Source organism: Dendrobates tinctorius, unplaced genomic scaffold (assembly GCF_039654945.1).
Source record: "Dendrobates tinctorius isolate UK_male_01 unplaced genomic scaffold, ASM3965494v1 ptg000307l, whole genome shotgun sequence".
NCBI lineage: Eukaryota > Metazoa > Chordata > Amphibia > Anura > Dendrobatidae > Dendrobates > Dendrobates tinctorius.
The window spans coordinates 1,757,027-1,780,944 of NW_027361974.1; the positions used below are offsets into that span (position 1 = coordinate 1,757,027).

Consider the following 23,918-nt stretch of genomic DNA (forward strand, 5'->3'; position numbering starts at 1 on the left):
CGCACTGTGTACACTATATACTGTCACACACAGCTCTGCACTATATACTGTCACACACAGCTTTGCAGGCTCCACACTGTATACACTATATACTGTCACACACAGCTCTGCAGGCTCTGCACTGTATACACTATATACTGTCACACACAGCTCTGGAGGCTCCGCACTGTATACACTATATACTGTCACACACAGCACTGCAGGCTCCGCACTGTATACACTATATACTGTCACACACAGCTCTGCAGGCTCCGCACTGTAAACACTATATACTGTCACACACAGCTCTGCAGGCTCCGCACTGTATACACTATATACTGTCACACACAGCTCTGCAGGCTCCACACTGTATACTGTCAAACACAGCTCTGCATGCTCCACACTGTATATAATATATAATGTCACACACAGCTCTGCAGGCTCCGCACTGTATACACTATATACTGTCACAAACAGCTCTGCAGGCTCCGCACTGTATACACTATATACTGTCACACACAGCTCTGCAGGCTCCTCACTGTATATAATATATACTGTCACACACAGCTCTGCAGGCTCCGCACTGTATACACTATATACTGTCACACACAGCACTGCAGGCTCCGCACTGTATACAATATATACTGTCACACACAGCTCTGCAGGCTCCGCACTGTATACAATATATACTGTCACACACAGCTCTGCAGGCTCCGCACTGTATACACTATATACTGTCACACACAGCTCTGCAGGCTCCGCACTGTGTACACTATATACTGTCACACACAGCTCTGCATGCTCCGCACTGTATACACTATATACTGTCACACACAGCTCTGCAGGCTCTGCACAGTATACACTATATACTGTCACACACAGCTCTGCAGGCTCCACATTGTATACACTATATACTGTCACACACAGCTCTGCAGGCTCTGCACAGTATACACTATATACTGTCACACACAGCTCTGCAGGCTCCACACTGTATATACTATATACTGTCACACACAGCTCTGCAGGCTCCGCACTGTATACACTATATACTGTCACACACAGCTTTGCAGGCTCCACACTGTATACACTATATACTGTCACACACAGCTCCGCACTGTATACACTATATACTGTCACACACAGCTCTGCAGGCTCCGCACTGTATACACTATATACCGTCACACACAGCTCTGCAGGCTCCGCACTGTATACACTATATACTGTCACACACAGCTCTGCAGGCTCCGCACTGTATACACTATATCCTGTCACACACAGCTCTGCAGGCTCCGCACTGTATACACTATATACAGTCACACACAGCTCTGCAGGCTCCACACTGTATACACTATATACTGTCACACACAGCTCTGCAGGCTCCGCACTGTATACACTATATACTGTCACACACAGCTCTGCAGGCTCCGCACTGTATACACTATATACTGTCACACACAGCTCTGCAGGCTCCGCACTGTATACACTATATACTGTCACACACTGCACTGCAGGCTCCACACTGTATATCAGGGCTGTGGAGTCGGTGCTCATTTTGGTGGAGTCGGAGTTGGAGTCGGTATAAAATGGACCGACTCCGACTCCTAAAATATATAATAAATTGGGTACAGTAATTCAATGCAGAATGTGCTGAATATTTTTTGTTAAGAATTTGGGAAAGTTATGAAATGTCCTATAAATGACTGTTCTATTCCTGATCTAAGGCTACATTCACACACAGCGTTTTTCCTGTGTTTTTTGAGGATACGTTTTTCAGCTGCAAAAGCAGATCATCTTTTTAAAAAACTGCATCACCTGAAAGGTTTTTGAGCTCATAGATAATGTTCTCAATAGCAAAAGCAGATTAGAAATCTGCTCTATCTATCCATTTATCCATATCTGTCTATCCATATCGTATCTGTACCAAAAAGAATGAAAACCGGGTAGTACACCAATATATATTCTGTTCTAAATATCTTGATTATTGGATCATAAAAATGATTAAATGTCTGAGGTTCACATTGTACTACAATAAATTTTTCACTTAAATATAAGCAATATGTGTAGGAGTCGGAGTCGGAGTCGTGGAGTCGGAGTTGGTGTAAGGGAAATTGAGGAGTCGGAGTCGCAGGTTTGGCTTACCGACTCCACAGCCCTGCTGTATATACTATATACTGTCAAACACAGCTCTGCTGGCTCCGCACTGTATACACTATATACTGTCACACACAGCTCTGCAGGCTCTGCACTGTATACACTATATACTGTCACACACAGCTCTGCTGGCTCCGCACTGTATACACTATATACTGTCACACACAGCTCTGCTGGCTCCGCACTGTATACACTATATACTGTCACACACAGCTCCGCAGGCTCCGCACTGTATACACTATATACTGTCACACACAGCTCTGCTGGCTCCGCACTGTATACACTATATACTGTCACACACAGCTCCGCAGGCTCCGCACTGTATACACTATATACTGTCACACACAGCTCTGCTGGCTCCGCACTGTATACACTATATACTGTCACACACAGCTCCGCAGGCTCCGCACTGTATACACTATATACTGTCACACACAGCTCTGCTCTGCAGGCTCCGCACTGTATACACTATATACTGTCACACACAGCTCTGCAGGCTCCGCACTGTATATACTATATACCGTCACACACAGCTCTGCAGGCTCCGCACTGTATACACTATATAGTGTCACACACAGCTCTGCAGGCTCCGCACTGTATACACTATATACCGTCACACACAGCTCTGCAGGCTCCACACTGTATACACTATATACTGTCACACACAGCTCTGCAGGCTCCGCACTGTATACACTATATACTATCACACACAGCTCTGCAGGCTCCGCACTGTATACACTACATACTGTCACACACAGCTCTGCAGGCTCCGCACTGTATACACTATATACTGTCACACACAGCTCTGCAGGCTCCGCACTGTATACACTATATACTGTCACACACAGCTCTGCAGGCTCCACACTGTATACACTATATACTATCACACACAGCTCTGCAGGCTCCGCACTGTATACACTATATACTGTCACACACAGCTCTGCAGGCTCCGCACTGTATACACTACATACTGTCACACACAGCTCTGCAGGCACCGCACTGTATACACTATATACTGTCACACACAGCTCTGCAGGCTCCGCACTGTATACACTATATACTGTCACACACAGCTCTGCAGGCTCCGCACTGTATACACTATATACTATCACACACAGCTCTGCAGGCTCCTCACTGTATATAATATATACTGTCACACACAGCTCTGCAGGCTCCGCACTGTATATACTATATACTGTCACACACAGCTCTGCAGGCTCCGCACTGTATACACTATATACTGTCACACACAGCACTGCAGGCTCCGCACTGTATACACTATATACTGTCACACACAGCTCTGCAGGCTCCGCACTGTATACACTATATACTGTCACACACAGCTCTGCAGGCTCCGCACTGTATACACTATATACTGTCACACACAGCTCTGCATGCTCCTCACTGTATATAATATATACTGTCACACACAGCTCTGCAGGCTCCGCACTGTATATACTATATACTGTCACACACAGCTCTGCAGGCTCCGCACTGTATACACTATATACTGTCACACACAGCACTGCAGGCTCCGCACTGTATACACTATATACTGTCACACACAGCTCTGCAGGCTCCGCACTGTATACACTATATACTGTCACACACAGCTCTGCAGGCTCCGCACTGTATACACTATATACTGTCACACACAGCTCTGCAGGCTCCGCACTGTATACACTATATACTGTCACACACAGCTCTGCTGGCTCCGCACTGTATACACTATATACAGTCACACACAGCTCCGCAGGCTCCGCACTGTATACACTATATACTGTCACACACAGCTCTGCTCTGCAGGCTCCGCACTGTATACACTATATACTGTCACACACAGCTCTGCAGGCTCCGCACTGTATATACTATATACCGTCACACACAGCTCTGCAGGCTCCGCACTGTATACACTATATAGTGTCACACACAGCTCTGCAGGCTCCGCACTGTATACACTATATACCGTCACACACAGCTCTGCAGGCTCCGCACTGTATACACTATATACCGTCACACACAGCTCCGCAGGCTCCGCACTGTATACACTATATACTGTCACACACAGCTCTGCAGGCTCCTCACTGTATATAATATATACTGTCACACACAGCTCTGCAGGCTCCGCACTGTATATACTATATACTGTCACACACAGCTCTGCAGGCTCCGCACTGTATACACTATATACTGTCACACACAGCACTGCAGGCTCCGCACTGTATACAATATATACTGTCACACACAGCTCTGCAGGCTCCGCACTGTATACAATATATACTGTCACACACAGCTCTGCAAGCTCCACACTGTATATACTATATACTGTCACACACAGCTCTGCAGGCTCCGCACTGTATACACTATATACTGTCACACACAGCACTGCAGGCTCCGCACTGTACACAATATATACTGTCACACACAGCTCTGCAGGCTCCGCACTGTATACACTATATACTGTCACACACAGCTCTGCAGGCTCCGCACTGTATACACTATATACTGTCACACACATCACTGCAGGCTCCGCACTGTATACACTATATACTGTCACACACAGCTCTGCAGGCTCCACACTGTATACACAATATACTGTCACACACAGCTCTGCAGGCTCCGCACTGTATACACTATATACTGTCACACACAGCTCTGCAGGCTCCGCACTGTATACACTATATACTGTCACACACAGCTCTGCAGGCTCCGCACTGTATACACTATATACTGTCACACACAGCTCTGCAGGCTCCGCACTGTATACACTATATACTGTCACACACAGCTCTGCAGGCTCCGCACTGTGTACACTATATACTGTCACACACAGCTCTGCAGGCTCCGTACTGTATACAATATATACTGTCACACACAGCTCTGCAGGCTCTGCACAGTATACACTATATACTGTCACACACAGCTCTGCAGGCTCCACATTGTATACACTATATACTGTCACACACAGCTCTGCAGGCTCTGCACAGTATACACTATATACTGTCACACACAGCTCTGCAGGCTCCACACTGTATACACTATATACTGTCACACACAGCTCTGCAGGCTCCGCTCTGTATACACTATATACTGTCACACACAGCTCTGCAGGCTCCACACTGTATATAGTATATACTGTCACACACAGCTCTGCAGGCTCCGCACTGTATACACTATATACTGTCACACACAGCTTTGCAGGCTCCACACTGTATACACTATATACTGTCACACACAGCTCCGCACTGTATACACTATATACGGTCACACACAGCTCCGCACTGTATACACTATATACTGTCACACACAGTTCTGCAGGCTCCGCACTGTATACACTATATACTGTCACACACAGCTCTGCAGGCTCCGCACTGTATACACTATATACCGTCACACACAGCTCTGCAGGCTCCGCACTGTATACACTATATACTGTCACACACAGCTCTGCAGGCTCCGCACTGTATACACTACATCCTGTCACACACAGCTCTGCAGGCTCCGCACTGTATACACTATATACAGTCACACACAGCTCTGCAGGCTCCACACTGTATACACTATATACTGTCACACACAGCTCTGCAGGCTCCGCACTGTATACACTATATACTGTCACACACAGCTCTGCAGGCTCCGCACTGTATACACTATATACTGTCACACACAGCTCTGCAGGCTCCGCACTGTATACACTATATACTGTCACACACTGCACTGCAGGCTCCACACTGTATATCAGGGCTGTGGAGTCGGTGCTCATTTTGGTGGAGTCGGAGTTGGAGTCGGTATAAAATGGACCGACTCCGACTCCTAAAATATATAATAAATTGGGTACAGTAGTTCAATGCAGAATGTGCTGAATATTTTTTGTTAGGAATTTGGGAAAGTTATGAAATGTCCTATAAATGACTGTTCTATTCCTGATCTAAGGCTACATTCACACACAGCGTTTTTCCTGTGTTTTTTGAGGATACGTTTTTCAGCTGCAAAAGCAGATCATCTTTTTAAAAAACTGCATCACCTGAAAGGTTTTTGAGCTCATAGATAATGTTCTCAATAGCAAAAAGCAGATTAGAAATCTGCTCTATCTATCCATTTATCCATATCTGTCTATCCATATCGTATCTGTACCAAAAAGAATGAAAACCGGGTAGTACACCAATATATATTCTGTTCTATCTAAATATCTTGATTATTGGATCATAAAAATGATTAAATGTCTGAGGTTCACATTGTACTACAATAAATTTTTCACTTAAATATAAGCAATATGTGTAGGAGTCGGAGTCGGAGTCGGAGTTGGAGTCGGTGTAAGGGAAATTGAGGAGTCGGAGTCGCAGGTTTGGCTTACCGACTCCACAGCCCTGCTGTATATACTATATACTGTCAAACACAGCTCTGCTGGCTCCGCACTGTATACACTATATACTGTCACACACAGCTCTGCAGGCTCTGCACTGTATACACTATATACTGTCACACACAGCTCTGCAGGCTCCGCACTGTATACACTATATACTGTCACACACAGCTCTGCAGGCTCTGTACTGTATACACTATATACTGTCACACACAGCTCTGCAGGCTCCGCACTGTATACACTATATACTGTCACACACAGCTCTGCTCTGCAGGCTCCGCACTGTATACACTATATACTGTCACACACAGCTCTGCAGGCTCCGCACTGTATATACTATATACCGTCACACACAGCTCTGCAGGCTCCGCACTGTATACACTATATAGTGTCACACACAGCTCTGCAGGCTCCGCACTGTATACACTATATACCGTCACACACAGCTCTGCAGGCTCCACACTGTATACACTATATACTGTCACACACAGCTCTGCAGGCTCTGCACTGTATACACTATATACTATCACACACAGCTCTGCAGGCTCCGCACTGTATACACTATATACTGTCACACACAGCTCTGCAGGCTCCGCACTGTATACACTATATACTGTCACACACAGCTCTGCAGGCTCCGCACTGTATACACTATATACTGTCACACACAGCTCTGCAGGTTCCACACTGTATACACTATATACTGTCACACACAGCTCTGCAGGCTCTGCACTGTATACACTATATACTATCACACACAGCTCTGCAGGCTCCGCACTGTATACACTATATACTGTCACACACAGCTCCGCACTGTATACACTATATACCGTCACACACAGCTCTGCAGGCTCCGCACTGTATACACTATATACTGTCACACACAGCTCTGCAGGCTCCGCACTGTATACACTATATACTGTCACACACAGCTCTGCAGGCTCCGCACTGTATACACTATATACTGTCACACACAGCTCTGCAGGCTCCGCACTGTATACACTATATACTGTCACACACTGCACTGCAGGCTCCACACTGTATATACTATATACTGTCACACACAGCTCTGCAGGCTCCGCACTGTATACACTATATACTGTCACACACAGCTCTGCAGGCTCCTCACTGTATACACTATATACTGTCACACACAGCTCTGCAGGCTCCGCACTGTATACACTATATACTGTCAAACACAGCTCTGCAGGCTCCGCACTGTATACACTGTATACTGTCACACACAGCTCTGCAGGCCCCGCACTGTATACACTATATACTGTCACACACAGCTCTGCAGGCTCCGCACTGTATACACTATATACTGTCACACACAGCTCTACGGGCTCCGCACTGTATACACTATATACTGTCACACACAGCTCTGCAGGCTCCGCACTGTATACACTATATACTGTCACACACAGCTCTGCAGGCTCCGCACTGTATACACTATATACCGTCACACACAGCTCTGCAGGCTCCGCACTGTATACACTATATACCGTCACACACAGCTCTGCAGGCTCCGCACTGTATACACTATATACTGTCACACACAGCTCTGCAGGCTCCGCACTGTATACACTATATACTGTCACACACAGCTCTGCAGGCTCCGCACTGTATACACTATATACTGTCACACACAGCTCTGCAGGCTCCACACTGTATACACTATATACTGTCACACACAGCTCTGCAGGCTCCGCACTGTATATACTATATACTGTCACACACAGCTCTGCAGGCTCCGCACTGTATACACTATATACTGTCACACACAGCTCTGCAGGCTCCGCACTGTATACACTATATACTGTCACACACAGCTCTGCAGGCTCCGCACTGTATACACTATATACTGTCACACACAGCTCTGCAGGCTCCGCACTGTATATACTATATACTGTCACACACAGCTCTGCAGGCTCCGCACTGTATACACTATATACTGTCACACACAGCTCTGCAGGCTCCACACTGTATACACTATATACTGTCACACACAGCTCTGCAGGCTCCGCACTGTATATACTATATACTGTCACACACAGCTCTGCAGGCTCCGCACTGTATACACTATATACTGTCACACACAGCTCTGCAGGCTCCGCACTGTATACACTATATACTGTCACACACAGCTCTGCAGGCTCCACACTGTATACACTATATACTGTCACACACAGCTCTGCAGGCTCCGCACTGTATACACTATATACTATCACACACAGCTCTGCAGGCTCCACACTGTATACACTATATACTGTCACACACAGCTCTGCAGGCTCCGCACTGTATACACTATATACTATCACACACAGCTCTGCAGGCTCCGCAATGTATACACTATATACTGTCACACACAGCTCTGCAGGCTCCGCACTGTATACACTATATACTGTCACACACAGCTCTGCAGACTCCGCACTGTATACACTATATACTGTCACACACAGCTCTGCAGACTCCGCACTGTATACACCATATACTGTCACACACAACTCTGCAGGCTCCGCACTGTATACACTATATACTGTCACACACAGCTCTGCAGGCTCCGCACTGTATACACTATATACTGTCACACACAGCTCTGCAGGCTCCACACTGTATACACTATATACTGTCACACACAGCTCTGCAGACTCCGCACTGTATACACCATATACTGTCACACACAACTCTGCAGGCTCCGCACTGTATACACTATATACTGTCACACACAGCTCTGCAGGCTCCACACTGTATACACTATATAGTGTCACACACAGCTCTGCAGGCTCCACACTGTATACACTATATACTGTCACACACAGCTCTGCAGGCTCCGCACTGTATACAATATATACTGTCACACACAGCTCTGCAGGCTCCGCACTGTATACACTATATACTGTCACACACAGCTCTGCAGGCTCCGCACTGTATACACTATATACCGTCACACACAGCTCTGCAGGCTCCGCACTGTATACACTATATACTGTCACACACAGCTCTGCAGGCTCCGCACTGTATACACTATATACTGTCACACACAGCTCTGCAGGCTCCGCACTGTATACACTATATACTGTCACACACAGCTCTGCAGGCTCCGCACTGTATACACTATATACTGTCACACACAGCTCTGCAGGCTCCGCACTGTATACACTATATACTGTCACACACAGCTCTGCAGGCCCCGCACTGTATATACTATATACTGTCTCACACAGCTCTGCAGGCTCCGCACTGTATACACTATATACTGTCACACACAGCTCTGCAGGCTCCGCACTGTATACACTATATACTGTCACACACAGCTCTGCAGGCTCCGCACTGTATACACTATATACTGTCACACACAGCTCTGCAGGCCCCGCACTGTATATACTATATACTGTCTCACACAGCTCTGCAGGCTCCGCACTGTATACACTATATACTGTCACACACAGCTCTGCAGGCTCCGCACTGTATACACTATATACTGTCACACACAGCTCTGCAGGCTCCGCACTGTATACACTATATACTGTCACACACAGCTCTGCAGGCTCCGCACTGTATACACTATATACTGTCACACACAGCTCTGCAGGCTCCGCACTGTATACACTATATACTGTCACACACAGCTCTGCAGGCTCCGCACTGTATAAACTATATACTGTCACACACAGCTCTGCAGGCTCTGCACAGTATACACTATATACTGTCACACACAGCTCTGCAGGCTCCGCACTGTATACACTATATACTGTCACACACAGCTCTGCAGGCCCCGCACTGTATACACTATATACTGTCACACACAGCTCTGCAGGCTCCGCACTGTATACACTATATACTGTCTCACACAGCTCTGCAGGCCCCGCACTGTATACACTATATACTGTCACACACAGCTCTGCAGGCTCCGCACTGTATACACTATATACTGTCTCACACAGCTCTGCAGGCTCCGCACTGTATACACTATATACTGTCACACACAGCTCTGCAGGCTCCGCACTGTATACACTATATACTGTCACACACAGCTCTGCTGGCCCCGCACTGTATACACTATATACTGTCACACACAGCTCTGCAGGCTCCGCACTGTATACACTATATACTGTCTCACACAGCTCTGCTGGCTCCGCACTGTATACACTGTGACCCGTCACTATGTGTGGAGCCGCTGCACCATAATTACTCACAAATTGGTTGGCGCTTCTCCTCCTGAACGGGAAAGACATGGTGCCGCCGCTCACTCCCCGTCACTTCCACACACCAACCAACCGACCCTGTCACTTCAACGGTCGCTTCCTCAGGTTCACCCTGTAATCAACGCCGCCTCTCATTGGCCAGCTCTGCCGTTCGGACGAATCAGCGTGCGTGATACTGTTGTCCCTGGCAACACGACGCGTAACTGACGGAAGAAAAGTTTGTCCCGGAAAACCTATTTGGGGTTGCTAAAAGCCCCGCCCCTCGGAACATTGATTGGCCTTTTTCGAGTGAGTGATAGTTTGCTGTCAAATCAGCTTTAAGACTGTAATATTGGCGGGAGATTAGAGCCGGTGATCTGCTACAGAGCCAGAGAGGAGCGCTGAGGCTGCAGCTGGCGGTGCCTGTATCAGCGGGAGACCGGGCTGGCGGTGCGTGCGGTGCCTGTGTCGGCGGGAGACCGGGCTGGCGGTGCCTGTGTCGGCGGGAGACCGGGCTGGCGGTGCCTGTGTCGGCGGGAGACCGGGCTGGCGGTGCCTGTGTCGGCGGGAGACCGGGCTGGCGGGGCCTGTGTCGGCGGGAGACCGGGCTGGCGGGGCCTGTGTCGGCGGGAGACCGGGCTGGCGGGGCCTGTGTCGGCGGGAGACCGGGCTGGCGGGGCCTGTGTCGGCGGGAGACCGGGCTGGCGGGGCCTGTGTCGGCGGGAGACCGGGCTGGCGGGGCCTGTGTCGGCGGGAGACCGGGCTGGCGGGGCCTGTGTCGGCGGGAGACCGGGCTGGCGGGGCCTGTGTCGGCGGGAGACCGGGCTGGCGGGGCCTGTGTCGGCGGGAGACCGGGCTGGCGGGGCCTGTGTCGGCGGGAGACCGGGCTGGCGGGGCCTGTGTCGGCGGGAGACCGGGCTGGCGGGGCCTGTGTCGGCGGGAGACCGGGCTGGCGGGGCCTGTGTCGGCGGGAGACCGGGCTGGCGGGGCCTGTGTCGGCGGGAGACCGGGCTGGCGGGGCCTGTGTCGGCGGGAGACCGGGCTGGCGGGGCCTGTGTCGGCGGGAGACCGGGCTGGCGGGGCCTGTGTCGGCGGGAGACCGGGCTGGCGGGGCCTGTGTCGGCGGGAGACCGGGCTGGCGGCGCCTGTGTCGGCGGGAGACCGGGCTGGCGGCAGATTGCACTTAGAAATCTTTTTCTAAAACTTTTCCGCAGATTTCCTTTCACATTGATGATTGTGCTGCTCTCCTTTGTGTGTTGTATAAATGACTCCTCCGAGCTGCATGTGATGTGTCATGTTGTTGTTCTTCACAGTGATGTCTGTTACTCAGAACACTCCAATCCGGGCCGGGGCGTCCGCCGTTCCCTATGGCCACATCATCGGGAGCGAAAAGTGGAGAGGAACTGAATTGGCGCAGTTATTACAGGGTATGAACGAAACGTGCGGCCACATAGCACAATCCACATTCCAGCAGCAGGCTTTGATTTTTCTGGGACTGATTGGGGTCCACCGGGGTTCTGAGAGGTTCTCCAGGGCCGGGTAGGGTCTGCCAAGGCACGGTGGGTGCTGCAGGACCGAGTAGGGTCCACCACAATAGTGGCATTTGCTATCAGTTGCTTTACCATAACGGTGCCATAATCCATCCTCTCCTTCCTCAACCAACAAACACTGAAGATGTCGATCTTCCACCCTTAGGGAAGGTGAAGCTGCTGTTTGAAGACGGCCTGGGGCTGGTAGACTTCCATCTGTCGCACCGCGCTTGCGTCCTGTACATCTCGGAGACTGACTTGGTGTCCGGGAACACTTTCAGGAGAAGACTTGTCCGCTTTCGAAAGGTAAATCATTGGGGCATTGTTCTCCCAGAGCAGATTCCACGCTGATTCTGCCGTGTTGTCCACACGTATCACACATCAATGTGTGTATCCGCAGCAGAAATCAGGCCTGGATTTATGTCCTGGAATCTCTAGCTGGGCTACACACTTTGGCCGCAACACGTTGCCCTGGTAAAGCTCGCTATGTTTGGTTCCATGTCGCAGTACAATACAAGAAAATTGGGTTGCGCTGCGACTAGGATAATCCAACTGCTAAGGCCTGTTTCACACTTCCGTTTGTGTCCGCCAAACGGATCCGTTTGTTTTTTTGACGGAAACGGATGCCAACAGATCCGTTTTTAAAAAAACGGATCCGTTTTTTGACGGATCCGCGGTAACCGTAATGGAAGTCTATGGGACAAAAAAACGGATCCTGCAAAAAAATGGCGGATCCGTTTTTTTACGGAAAACAATGGATTTTGACGGATTTGAAAAAAACGGAAGTGTGAAACAGGCCTAATGCTTATGGTCGTGGCAGTGCCCTCTGGGTCGCAACGTGTCCGTTCATTTGTATGGCCCTGGAATGTATCAGCGATATGCCTTCCTGATGACACTAATGTTGTGGCCATAGTCGGTGTAGTCCCAGCCTTGGGGTCTCTGCTTACATTACATTTTTGTTACAAAACCTGAGTAATTTCCTAGTCCCGGCAAAATCCATGAGATTTCCGAAGTTTCACGTGCTGCCTATTTCAGCCATTCTAATGAGTGAGGAAAAATCTGCAACAAAAACGCATGAAAAAAGCGCATATTTCACGCTGCGTTTTTTCAGCCAAGAGATGCGGCACATACTTAACGTGCACATACCCGTACACTCTTGTCTAGTTAAAAAAAAAAAAAAATCTTGTTTTGTTTTTCAAAGGCCAGCAGCTTGAAGGGCATTGTTATAGCAGAGAGGACGTGGCTTAGTGATCAGTACTTTCCTCCAGTGCAGAACTTTGTGGTGCTGGAGCTCGGCATGGCGTTACTCCCTGTTACTAGTCAGAGCGAAGCGGCTCAGCTAATAAGTCATTTAGTAAGTATATAGGTGTAAGTAATATTATCCCTCTCTTAGACAACTTTATTCTACCATCACTAGAGGGAGCTTGTAGTATACAGACTTTAAAAGGAATGGGAGTTGAGTAAATCTGCATGTGGTGAGCTCCCCCTCGTCGGAGCAAAGAATCAAATTTGGATCGACTTGATATTATTTTTAGGGTTAGGGCTTTTTTTATATTTGAAACCATTGAATAAGGTGTATTAAATATCAAATGTCATGAAATGTGGCTAAAATTAAATATTCCTCACTCCACAGGTGCAAGAGCGAAGCAGAGAAGGGGGCAACAACCCTTTTACTGGCAAGAAGCACAGCCATCTTTGTGAAGCCGGCATCCTGCAGACCATACAGAGGATACCAGGGGTGGGCCGGGTGAAGGCTCTTCAGCTCCTTCAGTATTTCCCCAGCATTCAGCAGCTTTCCAATGCTTCCCTGAAGGAGCTGGAGGCCGTGGTGGGACGAGGAATCGCCGGCAACATCCATTTGTTCTTTACACAAACTTGACAACACTAATGTATCTGCAGGAACCCCCTGGGAGCAGTGAAGCAAGTCCTTTTGTGTTTTTTTTAGGGGATTTTCACAACCAGAAAAGTGTAGTGTATGGTACTGCCAGCGGTAAGCAGCGACTATGGCGAAGTGAGAGGCGCTACAGATATGACGCTTCCCCAGTCTTGTATACGGACCTAATAATAAAGGGCGAGCAGCCAATGGCCGTCTCCTCCTGAGACTGGATGATCCCTGTCTAAACTAGTAAAGAAAACACCAAGTTCACATTATGTAATAAAGGTAATTTTATTCCACAGGGACAGCCTTTCCTGCCGCCATCAGTCAATATTTCCACAATCGCCATTATATTTCTGATAAACCTCAATATTGCACAATGTCATCTCAACCAGTAACTGGTTTTTCCTAAATGTGGATATTTGCTGCTGGCACCAGGGTCTTTTTTTATTAAATGTCAATCTCTGCTTTTTCTGTGGCACCAACAGGACGGTGATCCGGAAACCTGCGTCCTCTTAAATACACTTAAATATATACAATCTTATATAAACCTAAAAAAAAGTAACAATCTATATTTAAACAGATATTTACAGTCTTTCCCTTATAATAGGGGAGTCGGGATGTCGAATATCAGCAGAAAACAAGTGTTTTAACCTTGTTCCTTTTTAAATTGCATCTGCGAAGAGAATGGTTTTAAAAAAAAAAAAAAAAAAAAAAAAATTGCAATAGTTGTACGGAGAAATGACAGCGATCCGAGACAGTGCAAGTCTCCCGCTCTTGATACTATAACTCCTCGTAAGGAGGAGCCGGAGACATGCAGACCTACAGCTAATACCGTATATACAACACAAAGAAAGTAAATATCTGTGACACAATACGTCCAGCATCGTACCAGATAGTGGTTGTAGTCACTGACTGCAGTGATCACCGTCTATAGCAGCATCTGGAGGACAGTCTGTTAGTCTATGCCGACGTCCCTTCTATGTCTTTGGTCCATGTGTTAAAATAATAGCAATGTTATACGAAAAAAAATACAGAAAATTCCTACTTCTGTGATACAACAAAAAGGGTTTGTCCAATTTCTAGCAAGCCTTTGCCCGTCCTTTTCTGCTGCACTGGTGCAAAATAAGACGCCCACCGCAGCGATCATGACTGCTGCCCTTTTCGCAGCGGTCTCTGACCATTGCACATTCTGCAGCGAGAATCTCGCAGCCATCATTCTTGTCAATGGCAAACCTCGGTGGACTTGGGCCGTACATGTTTCACCGCTGCAGACGGTCACCTGATTGATGGACATGTGGATGAGCAGCTATATAGATTTTTTTTTTTTTCTGCCATTGCATGACTTTTTAGGTCTCCAGCTCCTGCCACCTACCTGGTGACAGACAAACAAAAATCTTCTTCTAAAATACATTCAATAGGTTGAAAGGCAATATAGCTGGAAGGAAAAAAAACAGCAAAATCATACCATACACAGTTTGTTACCATGGCAATCCATAGGTTTGCTCAGGAGCTGTGTGAGCAAAAAAAAAAATCAAGTTTAGATTCATGGGCACGGTCCAAAAAAAGGGTTGTGAAGAAGGCTGTAGCATTTAAGAATTCACTACCTGACTATGACCTGCAGGTGGCAGCATTTCACCTGCTAAAAGTTTTTGTAATCGGCAAGTTAAAATGGCTTCTAATTTCATTGCAATCTAAAAACAGATGATAGTGGATAAAATAAGAAAACTATTTTTTTTTAACTATTTAAGAACAGGTCCATATTTCAGTACCTTGGTGAAGGTAAAAAAAATTCCTGTTCAATGAGAAAATGTATAAATTAATGGTCACAGCTCTTGGGATTGTCACAGTTATCTCTATGTGAGTCTTTTTTTGGAGGGGAGGGATATGAGGGCTCAGTACATGGCACTGTCACATGCCCGGGGATCATAGGGTGAGAGGAAAAGTTTGCTGCTTTGGGGCTTGGCGGCAGTGGGGGAAGCGAGGCATAAGGTGCTTGCTGCTTTCTGGCGGTTTCTGAATCCCCAGCTGAGGAAGGATAACTTTTTTGTTGCTTTTTGAATTTTAGGGTTCTTGTCGTCATCCATTGTTAGACAGATCAGGGAGTAAGTCTTCTGCATTCCAGCTGAGTACGTGGCACTCTTGTTATGCTGTAAAGATAAAGAGGAGAATGGGATGTTATTAGTGATGAGCGAGCGTGCTGGCATAAGGTATTATCTTCCTCGGGTGCTTAACAGAGTGCTTTCGGAGTGCTCGAATAATATATTCATGTCGACAGCTGCAACAAATGCGGGGATTGCCTGTTTGTTAGGCAATCCCTGCATAACTATAGCTATCAGTGTCAGCTGGCCATATAAACAGGTCCGAGATCAGGGTGCGGTTCTCCCGACGCTAGCGTGGCGGCTGCATAGAAATACACTAAGCTATCACACTTGGGTCAGGTTAGGCCGTCCCCCCCCCCGTTCTGATTTATTTGGCCCTAATGTTTAACCCTAAAACACAAGTTAAAAGAAGAAATGAGGTTGTGTAAAATTAAAAAATAAAAAATCATGGCAGTTTTCTTCCAAAAAAAAAAAAACCCCAATTCCTGGCCATGGGTTGCAGCATTAATGGATATAGATGGTGCTGTTGGTGTGCATGGATGTTACCGCTAATATTAGGCACCAGCCATTACCATGCTGGACGTCTGGTCCTGGATACTGATCACTTTGATCTCTTTTCCTTCTTCCCTTATCCCGCTCAGCATGCCCATGACTTCATTTATCGAGCACCATTTGCAGTCCTTGTCTTCCACCTCCACAATGTAATCTCCTTCCTTCACGCCTTCTCGCTGGAACATGAAGAGGAAATATTACTAAATGCACGAAGAAAAAAAAAGCAAAAAAACAAAAACCACTAGTTATTGGCTAATTTGCTAATTTCTACTGGAATGGCTGACCTCCAATGACAAAAGTTGATCGACCATGATAAACGACTGCCTGATCCTGTTGTTCCAGCTACAGGCACCTATTCTGCTCTCTATATGCAGAACACATGCACGCTCGGTCGAATTAAGCGTGCAGCTCTTTGAGGGGGATAAGATCAGCTTTCAGCTGAAGTATTTGGCCATTCGCTGCCTAATGGAGATTTTTGGAAAGTTTACAGCTAACTGTTAATAAATTTTATCTCCAGGTTCCCGTTTTATTAAATCCTGTTTATGTGCTGCATTGACTCTTTCATACCCTCCGTTCTCAATCCTAATTTAGTTCCCTACAAATCTTATTCAGTTCTCAATGCACCTACTTACTAATGATCCTGTATACTTATACAGCAGCACTGTAAAGCATGGAGGAGAAGTGACATAGAGGCGGTCAGTTTCCAAGGAAAAGAGTGCAAGCTGTAGAGCCACTGGACAGCACAGTTTGAATTCGGATTGACCATTTTGCTGGTCCGAACTGTCAATCTTCAGGAGTGTACCGCCCCTGGAAAGCAGAGAGGCAGAGGAGCGGTGCGCTCCTGAAGAAAGAACAGTAGACAACCCCTTTAAGCTGCAGTCATAAATGCATTTTGCAGTCAAAATCTTCCTTCGTACTTACAGCAGCCGGACAGAGCGGATCCAGCGAGGTTATCTGTACAGGACAGTCTCCCTTTAAGATAAACCCCATCTCCCCATCTTCTAGAGTCAGGAGGACCTTTCTTGGCACCGACCACCTTTGTTTTGCTGAGAATATTGACAGCGGACCCTAAAAAAAAAAAGAGAGAGGGGCAAAGTGTGTAACCCAGGACTTTCTCCAGTGACTTTGCACAGACGGCATATTGTTTTTGCAGCAGGGATGTGGTTTTTACGGTCCGGTATTATGTGAACATAGGAAGAAGCTATCTGATGATCATCATCTAAGTGGAAAATCAGGGGGATAGGGGCGTTGAGGCCACTCGCGGTACTGTGACGAAAGGTTGGTAAGGACAATGCCAGTCTGTTGCTCGTAAGCTCTTTATGTCCGCAAAATAATCCTGATTATTGTTCACATCATATAAAAGAATCAGTGGGTGTACAGAGACGACACAGGCGTTTTACGGACTACAAGGCGGTAACTAGATCTCCGAGCATTATGGCAGTACGTACCAGTCGTTGAAAGAAATCAATCACTTTCACCCTGGAGAGCGGAGGAGCAATCATCTCTGCTTTGTACTCTGTTTTACCTGGAGAGGATCAGAAGACTTTTAGCTTTGTTACATTTTACGATGCACATTAACATTGTGGTTCTTTTTTCTATGATTTTTAAATTGCACATAAGGTTTTTTTTTATTAGCGCAATTTTGGGGTACATATAATGAACTAACCGTTCACAATCAGCATTGACTGTGGCATCTAAGGGGGTTAGATGGCCAGATTTGGAGCTATCAACAGGGGCCAATTGCTGGAAAGGTACTAAGGACCTTTTGAGGTCAATGAACCTTTTATAAATCAGCTTTCGCCTCTACCACTAATGAAATGCAGTTGGAGCTCAGTATCAAAGCAGTAGAGGTCCGACATGCTGTTGGTGTGTTCATATACCAATTATTAATAACAGGACCAGTAATTTAGCAGTAGCATTCTCATAAATGCAGACTTTCCTCGCACTTACACACTATATCGGGGGCCACCAAAATGCCAAGGAAGTCATCTTCTTTCTTGTAATAGGAGTCTTTCAGCAGCGCCCTCTTGTGGAAAGCGGACAGTATCTCCTGCAGGATATCGATCTGCTTGAGTTGGCTGCACAGGTTAGATAATCTCAGGGCTTCTTCGTGACACATGATTGCTTTGGACAAATGCGCCTTTCCTACACACGAGACAAAAAAACAAAACAACGCTCAAGAAACACAATAACTGGGATGAGAACGGGCCAAGACGCGACACGGCTGTATACACAATGGAGGCTGGGTGAGGACTGGAAGACGGTCACGACATTTGCTGACCATTTTACTGGGATGTTTTTATATTGTCCCCGAGTATAGAGGAATGTGAACTATGTCCTGTGTTGTAGGGTGCAGCCAGGAGTGAGGATTGTGCCAACAAGTGTTATGGAACTTTACTGTAACTTTATAAAGTGGCGCAAGGCCTGGACGTCATCTGTATATCGTAATCAAATACTTGTCTGACAGGACACAGTGGCACCGACATGCGATCTCCTCATGCCTGAGTGCCAGATGAAAGGCTCATATTGTGTTTATCCCTACTTCACATTTTGCTAAGAATAAAAATCTCATCTGTCTCTGAAAGAAATATAAAGAAGAAAGGTATAAAGTGTATAGTCACCTTCAGTGTCATTATACTCTAGAGCTGCACTCACTATTCTGCTGGTGCAGTCACTGTGTACATACATTACATTACTGATCCTGAGTTACATCCTGTATTATACTCCAGAGCTGCACTCACTATTCTGCTGGTGCAGTCACTGTGTACATACATTACATTACTGATCCTGAGTTACATCCTGTATTATACTCCAGAGCTGCACTCACTATTCTGCTGGTGCAGTCACTGTGTACATACATTACATTACTGATCCTGAGTTACCTCCAGTATTACACTCCAGAGCTGCACTCACTATTCTGCTGGTGCAGTCACTGTGTACATACATTACAATACTGATCCTGTACCCATCCCGAGTTACATCTTGTATTATACCCCAGAGCTGCACTCACTATTCTGCTGGTTCTCAAAGGAAACTGATCAGTAGGAATGATTATTTATTACTAACGCCGTGTCTTCCATGTGTGATTACCTAGCAGGGTCCGCTGCTGTTTATCCTTTAGTATCTTCATTGTGGTCAGTCCTTCTGGCATGTAGTCATAGAGCTGAGATAACGCTTTCTCCTGCTTGTCTTCATCATCATGAGGAGTCACTGTCAAAAATAATTTTCATTAAAAGTTATCAAAGTTTATCTGAAAGTGAAAAGTTTTGCATTGGGCTCTTATACAACCCCATACAATTGTCACAAAGAATCCCAGCTGACGGCTCAGTGGCTGCACTGCAACAAGAATATATATGGCAGCAGAGCAGTGGCGCTCACTGTAGGGTCCAAAATCCCATCACTGCATTTGTCCTGACCATAACTGTTGGTGCCGCTGAGCCATGTGGCATTTCTTGTGTGCCGCGTGGCATTTCGGCAGTGCATGACTGATCTGAATGGTGATGGAGTGTGACACTCATGTAGCCGTTTTATACACATTGGTGACACTTACACTGGTGATCAATGAGCGTTATTGCTGCAAAATAGTGAGCCAGGGCTTTGTAATGTTCGGCTTTCACTTGAACCATAACGCTCCAAGAATAAGGAACGTTCTCCTTGATGGGAGCCTGGTTCATAGCGGTAAAGACTTGCAAGTAAACATCGCTGACCTGCAATGAGAAATATCATTAGATTGCGATGCAACGGAGGATGATAAAACTGCAAGACATTCTCAACATGGGCTGCAAATAACTGAAAGATCTTGGTCTGATATAGGTTATCGAACTCCTGGACAAGCAGTAATTGATGTCATATCCTTAGGCTATAGCATCATCTAATTATTGATAGAGGATTGATCTGTGCGACCCAAACGGATCATGAGGAGGAAGGGATCGCATTGCTGATTCAGTGCTGCGTCCCTTGCACAGTGGTGCACCCCATTTGTGGAAGGATCTGCAACTAACCCCATTCATTGGAATGGAGGCGCTTTTGCTGCGGGCAGCCGGGTGTGCAGCTGTGTAAGAGAAAACCTGGAAAGGAGATGTAGCCCTGAATTAACACCGCAGCCCCTTCATTCTTTGCATCAGTGAGGGTCCCAGAGGTCAGCGGATTATGAGATGTTCCAGATTAATGGGGTAGGCAGACTCTGAATATCAATCCTGATCATTAGTCACATCAAATAAGTCATCCATACTCCTACGGGTACCTTAAGAGGCAGTAAATAAACACACCGGGCACCACCCTTCTGCCATTGCAAGCGCCAGAATTGAATCACTTGCAAAAGTAAACAGATCCGATGACTTATATGTGTGCACATATGAGTCTGGTTGCTGCGATACCGTTAAACACAGCGTCATTTATGGTATTCATGTTCCAGGAATCCTCGGCACAGCCGGATCTGGCATCTGACGCACAGAGTAAGACGCCACGTACCTTGGCCGCTTCCTGCGCCATCCTCACCAAAGTGCTGAACTCATTCTGCACTCCTGCTACGATCAGCTTCTCAAAATAACACTCATGGGCTTCTGCCAAAATCATCTTAATGAGGGCTCCCAACATGGCCGGACTCATGTCATAACTGGGGGTGTGGGTGAACGTCTCTTTAAGATAGCCGAGTACACCTGGAAGAAAGGAAGAGACTGTCAGCAAAAAAAAAAAAACAGCAAAACCTTAGTGCACTGGTTAACATTAGACACTCAATGTCAAGTAGCAGCTGAAAAAGCACGTGACATTGTAATCAAAATGGAACACAACCCAAAATTGCAAAACACAGAACGGGGTACGCTGATGAGAGTAGTTGCACCAAGTATATAAGTTATTTCCTTATCAGTAGGGTCCGAACGCTGGGGTCCCCACTGATCTCCAAAATGAGAGCCCTATCTGAATAAAGCGGAGGTCGAGCATGCACACATTAATTGATTCACAATGTGACTGTTCTTGGCAGTGATTGTCCTCCACTCCAGTGAGATAGGGCACACCTTTCAGGATCAATGGGGGTCCCAGCGATAGGACCCCTATTGATAAATAAATTGGAAAAACATTGACTGGGGTCCATTGCTTAGCAATAAACTATTAAATGGCACTCAATGCCAAGCTGCAGCCGCAAAGCAAGTCACAATTTAATGCACATTAAATAAGAGACAAAAGCTATAAAATTTACTATAGTTTTGATCCATCAATCACCAGTAAAGTAGGGCATTGTTTGGATACTACGCTGAAAGGCATGTAGAAGGTTTCAAGGGTATTAGCGCACAATGAACTGCATTCACAATTATGCGGTTTTCACCGATACCATATCTCCATCCAGGAGTGACTAGATGCTTTCCAGGGTGTTCATTTACCAGCAGTGTTGACGGATTTTCAATATCACCTTGCAGAATTGTCAATGCTGCTCTGCATGTGACCAGAGTGTAAGAGATAATGTCTGCAAACTATAGTTATTGCGTAATACAAAACGCTGCACTGTCATCAGGTTTTCCTAGTAAACTGACTCCACCACGTAATTACCTCTTCTTTTACGTCCTACAACCCCTATAATCGCACCCTGCACACTGCAAAACTTGGCAAAAAAACAGTTAGAAATTGTTCCTTTCTGTATAATAAAAATTGGTGGGCAAGACCAGTGCAAGCCTGATTATCTCTGCCCTGTTCAGAAGACCAGCACATGTGTGATTATCTCTACCGTGCTCAGAAGACCAGCACATGCGTGATCATCTCTGCCCTGTTCAGAAGACCAGCGCAAACGCGATTATCTCTGCCCTGTTCAGAAGACCAGTGCATGTGCGATTATCTCTGCCCTGTTCAGAAGACCAGCACATGTGCGATTATCTCTGCCCTGTTCAGAAGACCAGTGCATGTACAATTATCTCTGCCCTGTTCAGAAGACCAGCGCAAACGCGATTATCTCTGCCCTGTTCAGAAGACCAGCACATGCGTGATCATCTCTGCCATGCTCAGAAGACCAACGCAAAAGCGATTATCTCTGCCCTGTTCAGAAGACCAGCGCAAACGCGATAATCTCTGCCCTGTTCAGAAGACCGGCACATGTACAATTATCTCTGCCCTGTTCAGAAGACCAGCACATGTACAATTATCTCTGCCCTGTTCAGAAGACCAGCACATGTGCGATTATCTCTGCCCTGTTCAGAAGACCAGCACATGCGTGATCATCTCTGCCCTGTTCAGAAGACAAGCACATGTGTGATTATCTCTACCGTGCTCAGAAGACCAGCACATGCGTGATCATCTCTGCCCTGTTCAGAAGACCAGCGCAAACGCGATTATCTCTGCCCTGTTCAGAAGACCAGGGCATGTACAATTATCTCTGCCCTGTTCAGAAGACCAGCACATGTGCGATTATCTCTGCCCTGTTCAGAAGACCAGTGCATGTACAATTATCTCTGCCCTGTTCAGAAGACCAGTGCATGTACAATTATCTCTGCCCTGTTCAGAAGACCAGCGCTAACGCGATTATCTCTGCCCTGTTCAGAAGACCAGCACATGCGTGATCATCTCTGCCATGCTCAGAAGACCAACGCAAACGCGATTATCTCTGCCCTGTTCAGAAGACCAGCACATGCGTGATCATCTCTGCCATGCTCAGAAGACCAACGCAAACGCGATTATCTCTGCCCTGTTCAGAAGACCAGCGCAAACGCGATAATCTCTGCCCTGTTCAGAAGACCGGCACATGTACAATTATCTCTGCCCTGTTCAGAAGACCAGCACATGTACAATTATCTCTGCCCTGTTCAGAAGACCAGCACATGTGCGATTATCTCTGCCCTGTTCAGAAGACCAGCACATGTGCGATTATCTCTGCCCTGTTCAGAAGACCAGCACATGCGTGATCATCTCTGCCCTGTTCAGAAGACAAGCACATGTGTGATTATCTCTACCGTGCTCAGAAGACCAGCACATGCGTGATCATCTCTGCCCTGTTCAGAAGACCAGCGCAAACGCGATTATCTCTGCCCTGTTCAGAAGACCAGGGCATGTACAATTATCTCTGCCCTGTTCAGAAGACCAGCACATGTGCGATTATCTCTGCCCTGTTCAGAAGACCAGTGCATGTACAATTATCTCTGCCCTGTTCAGAAGACCAGCGCAAACGCGATTATCTCTGCCCTGTTCAGAAGACCA

The 23,918-nt window shown here is 46.9% G+C and overlaps 3 protein-coding genes across 6 annotated transcripts in view; 1 reads left to right on the plus strand and 2 right to left on the minus strand.

Annotated features, from left to right (window-relative positions):
• CEP89 (centrosomal protein 89) overlaps positions 1-10,912 on the minus strand; it is a 96,373-nt gene extending 85,461 nt beyond the window's left edge. For both annotated transcript variants that reach the window (XM_073560845.1, XM_073560844.1), the window contains exon 1: positions 10,693-10,912. In XM_073560845.1, coding sequence (XP_073416946.1) covers positions 10,693-10,731 — 39 coding nt within the window. In that variant the 5' untranslated portion in view covers positions 10,732-10,912. The remainder of the gene's footprint in view (positions 1-10,692) is intronic.
• A 76-nt stretch (positions 10,913-10,988) lies between these two features.
• On the plus strand, positions 10,989-14,390 carry FAAP24 (FA core complex associated protein 24). Of its 2 annotated transcripts, none has more exons than XM_073560858.1 (5): positions 10,989-11,130; positions 11,994-12,107; positions 12,376-12,515; positions 13,411-13,563; positions 13,843-14,390. In XM_073560858.1, the coding sequence occupies exons 2-5, from the start codon at positions 11,996-11,998 to the stop codon at positions 14,086-14,088; spliced, it is 651 nt and encodes a 216-aa protein (XP_073416959.1). In that variant the 5' UTR covers positions 10,989-11,130; positions 11,994-11,995; the 3' UTR covers positions 14,089-14,390. The 2 variants fall into 2 exon arrangements, with proteins under 2 accessions (XP_073416959.1, XP_073416960.1); XM_073560859.1 differs by lacking the exon at positions 10,989-11,130 and adding an exon at positions 11,816-11,852.
• A 393-nt stretch (positions 14,391-14,783) lies between these two features.
• RHPN2 (rhophilin Rho GTPase binding protein 2) overlaps positions 14,784-23,918 on the minus strand; it is a 72,633-nt gene continuing 63,498 nt past the window's right edge. For both annotated transcript variants that reach the window (XM_073560857.1, XM_073560856.1), the window contains exons 8-15: positions 21,210-21,397; positions 20,290-20,446; positions 19,830-19,949; positions 18,690-18,884; positions 18,188-18,264; positions 17,661-17,807; positions 16,760-16,915; positions 14,784-16,235 (exon numbers count right to left, since the gene is read on the minus strand). In XM_073560857.1, coding sequence (XP_073416958.1) covers positions 15,981-16,235; positions 16,760-16,915; positions 17,661-17,807; positions 18,188-18,264; positions 18,690-18,884; positions 19,830-19,949; positions 20,290-20,446; positions 21,210-21,397 — 1,295 coding nt within the window. In that variant the 3' untranslated portion in view covers positions 14,784-15,980. The remainder of the gene's footprint in view (positions 16,236-16,759; positions 16,916-17,660; positions 17,808-18,187; positions 18,265-18,689; positions 18,885-19,829; positions 19,950-20,289; positions 20,447-21,209; positions 21,398-23,918) is intronic.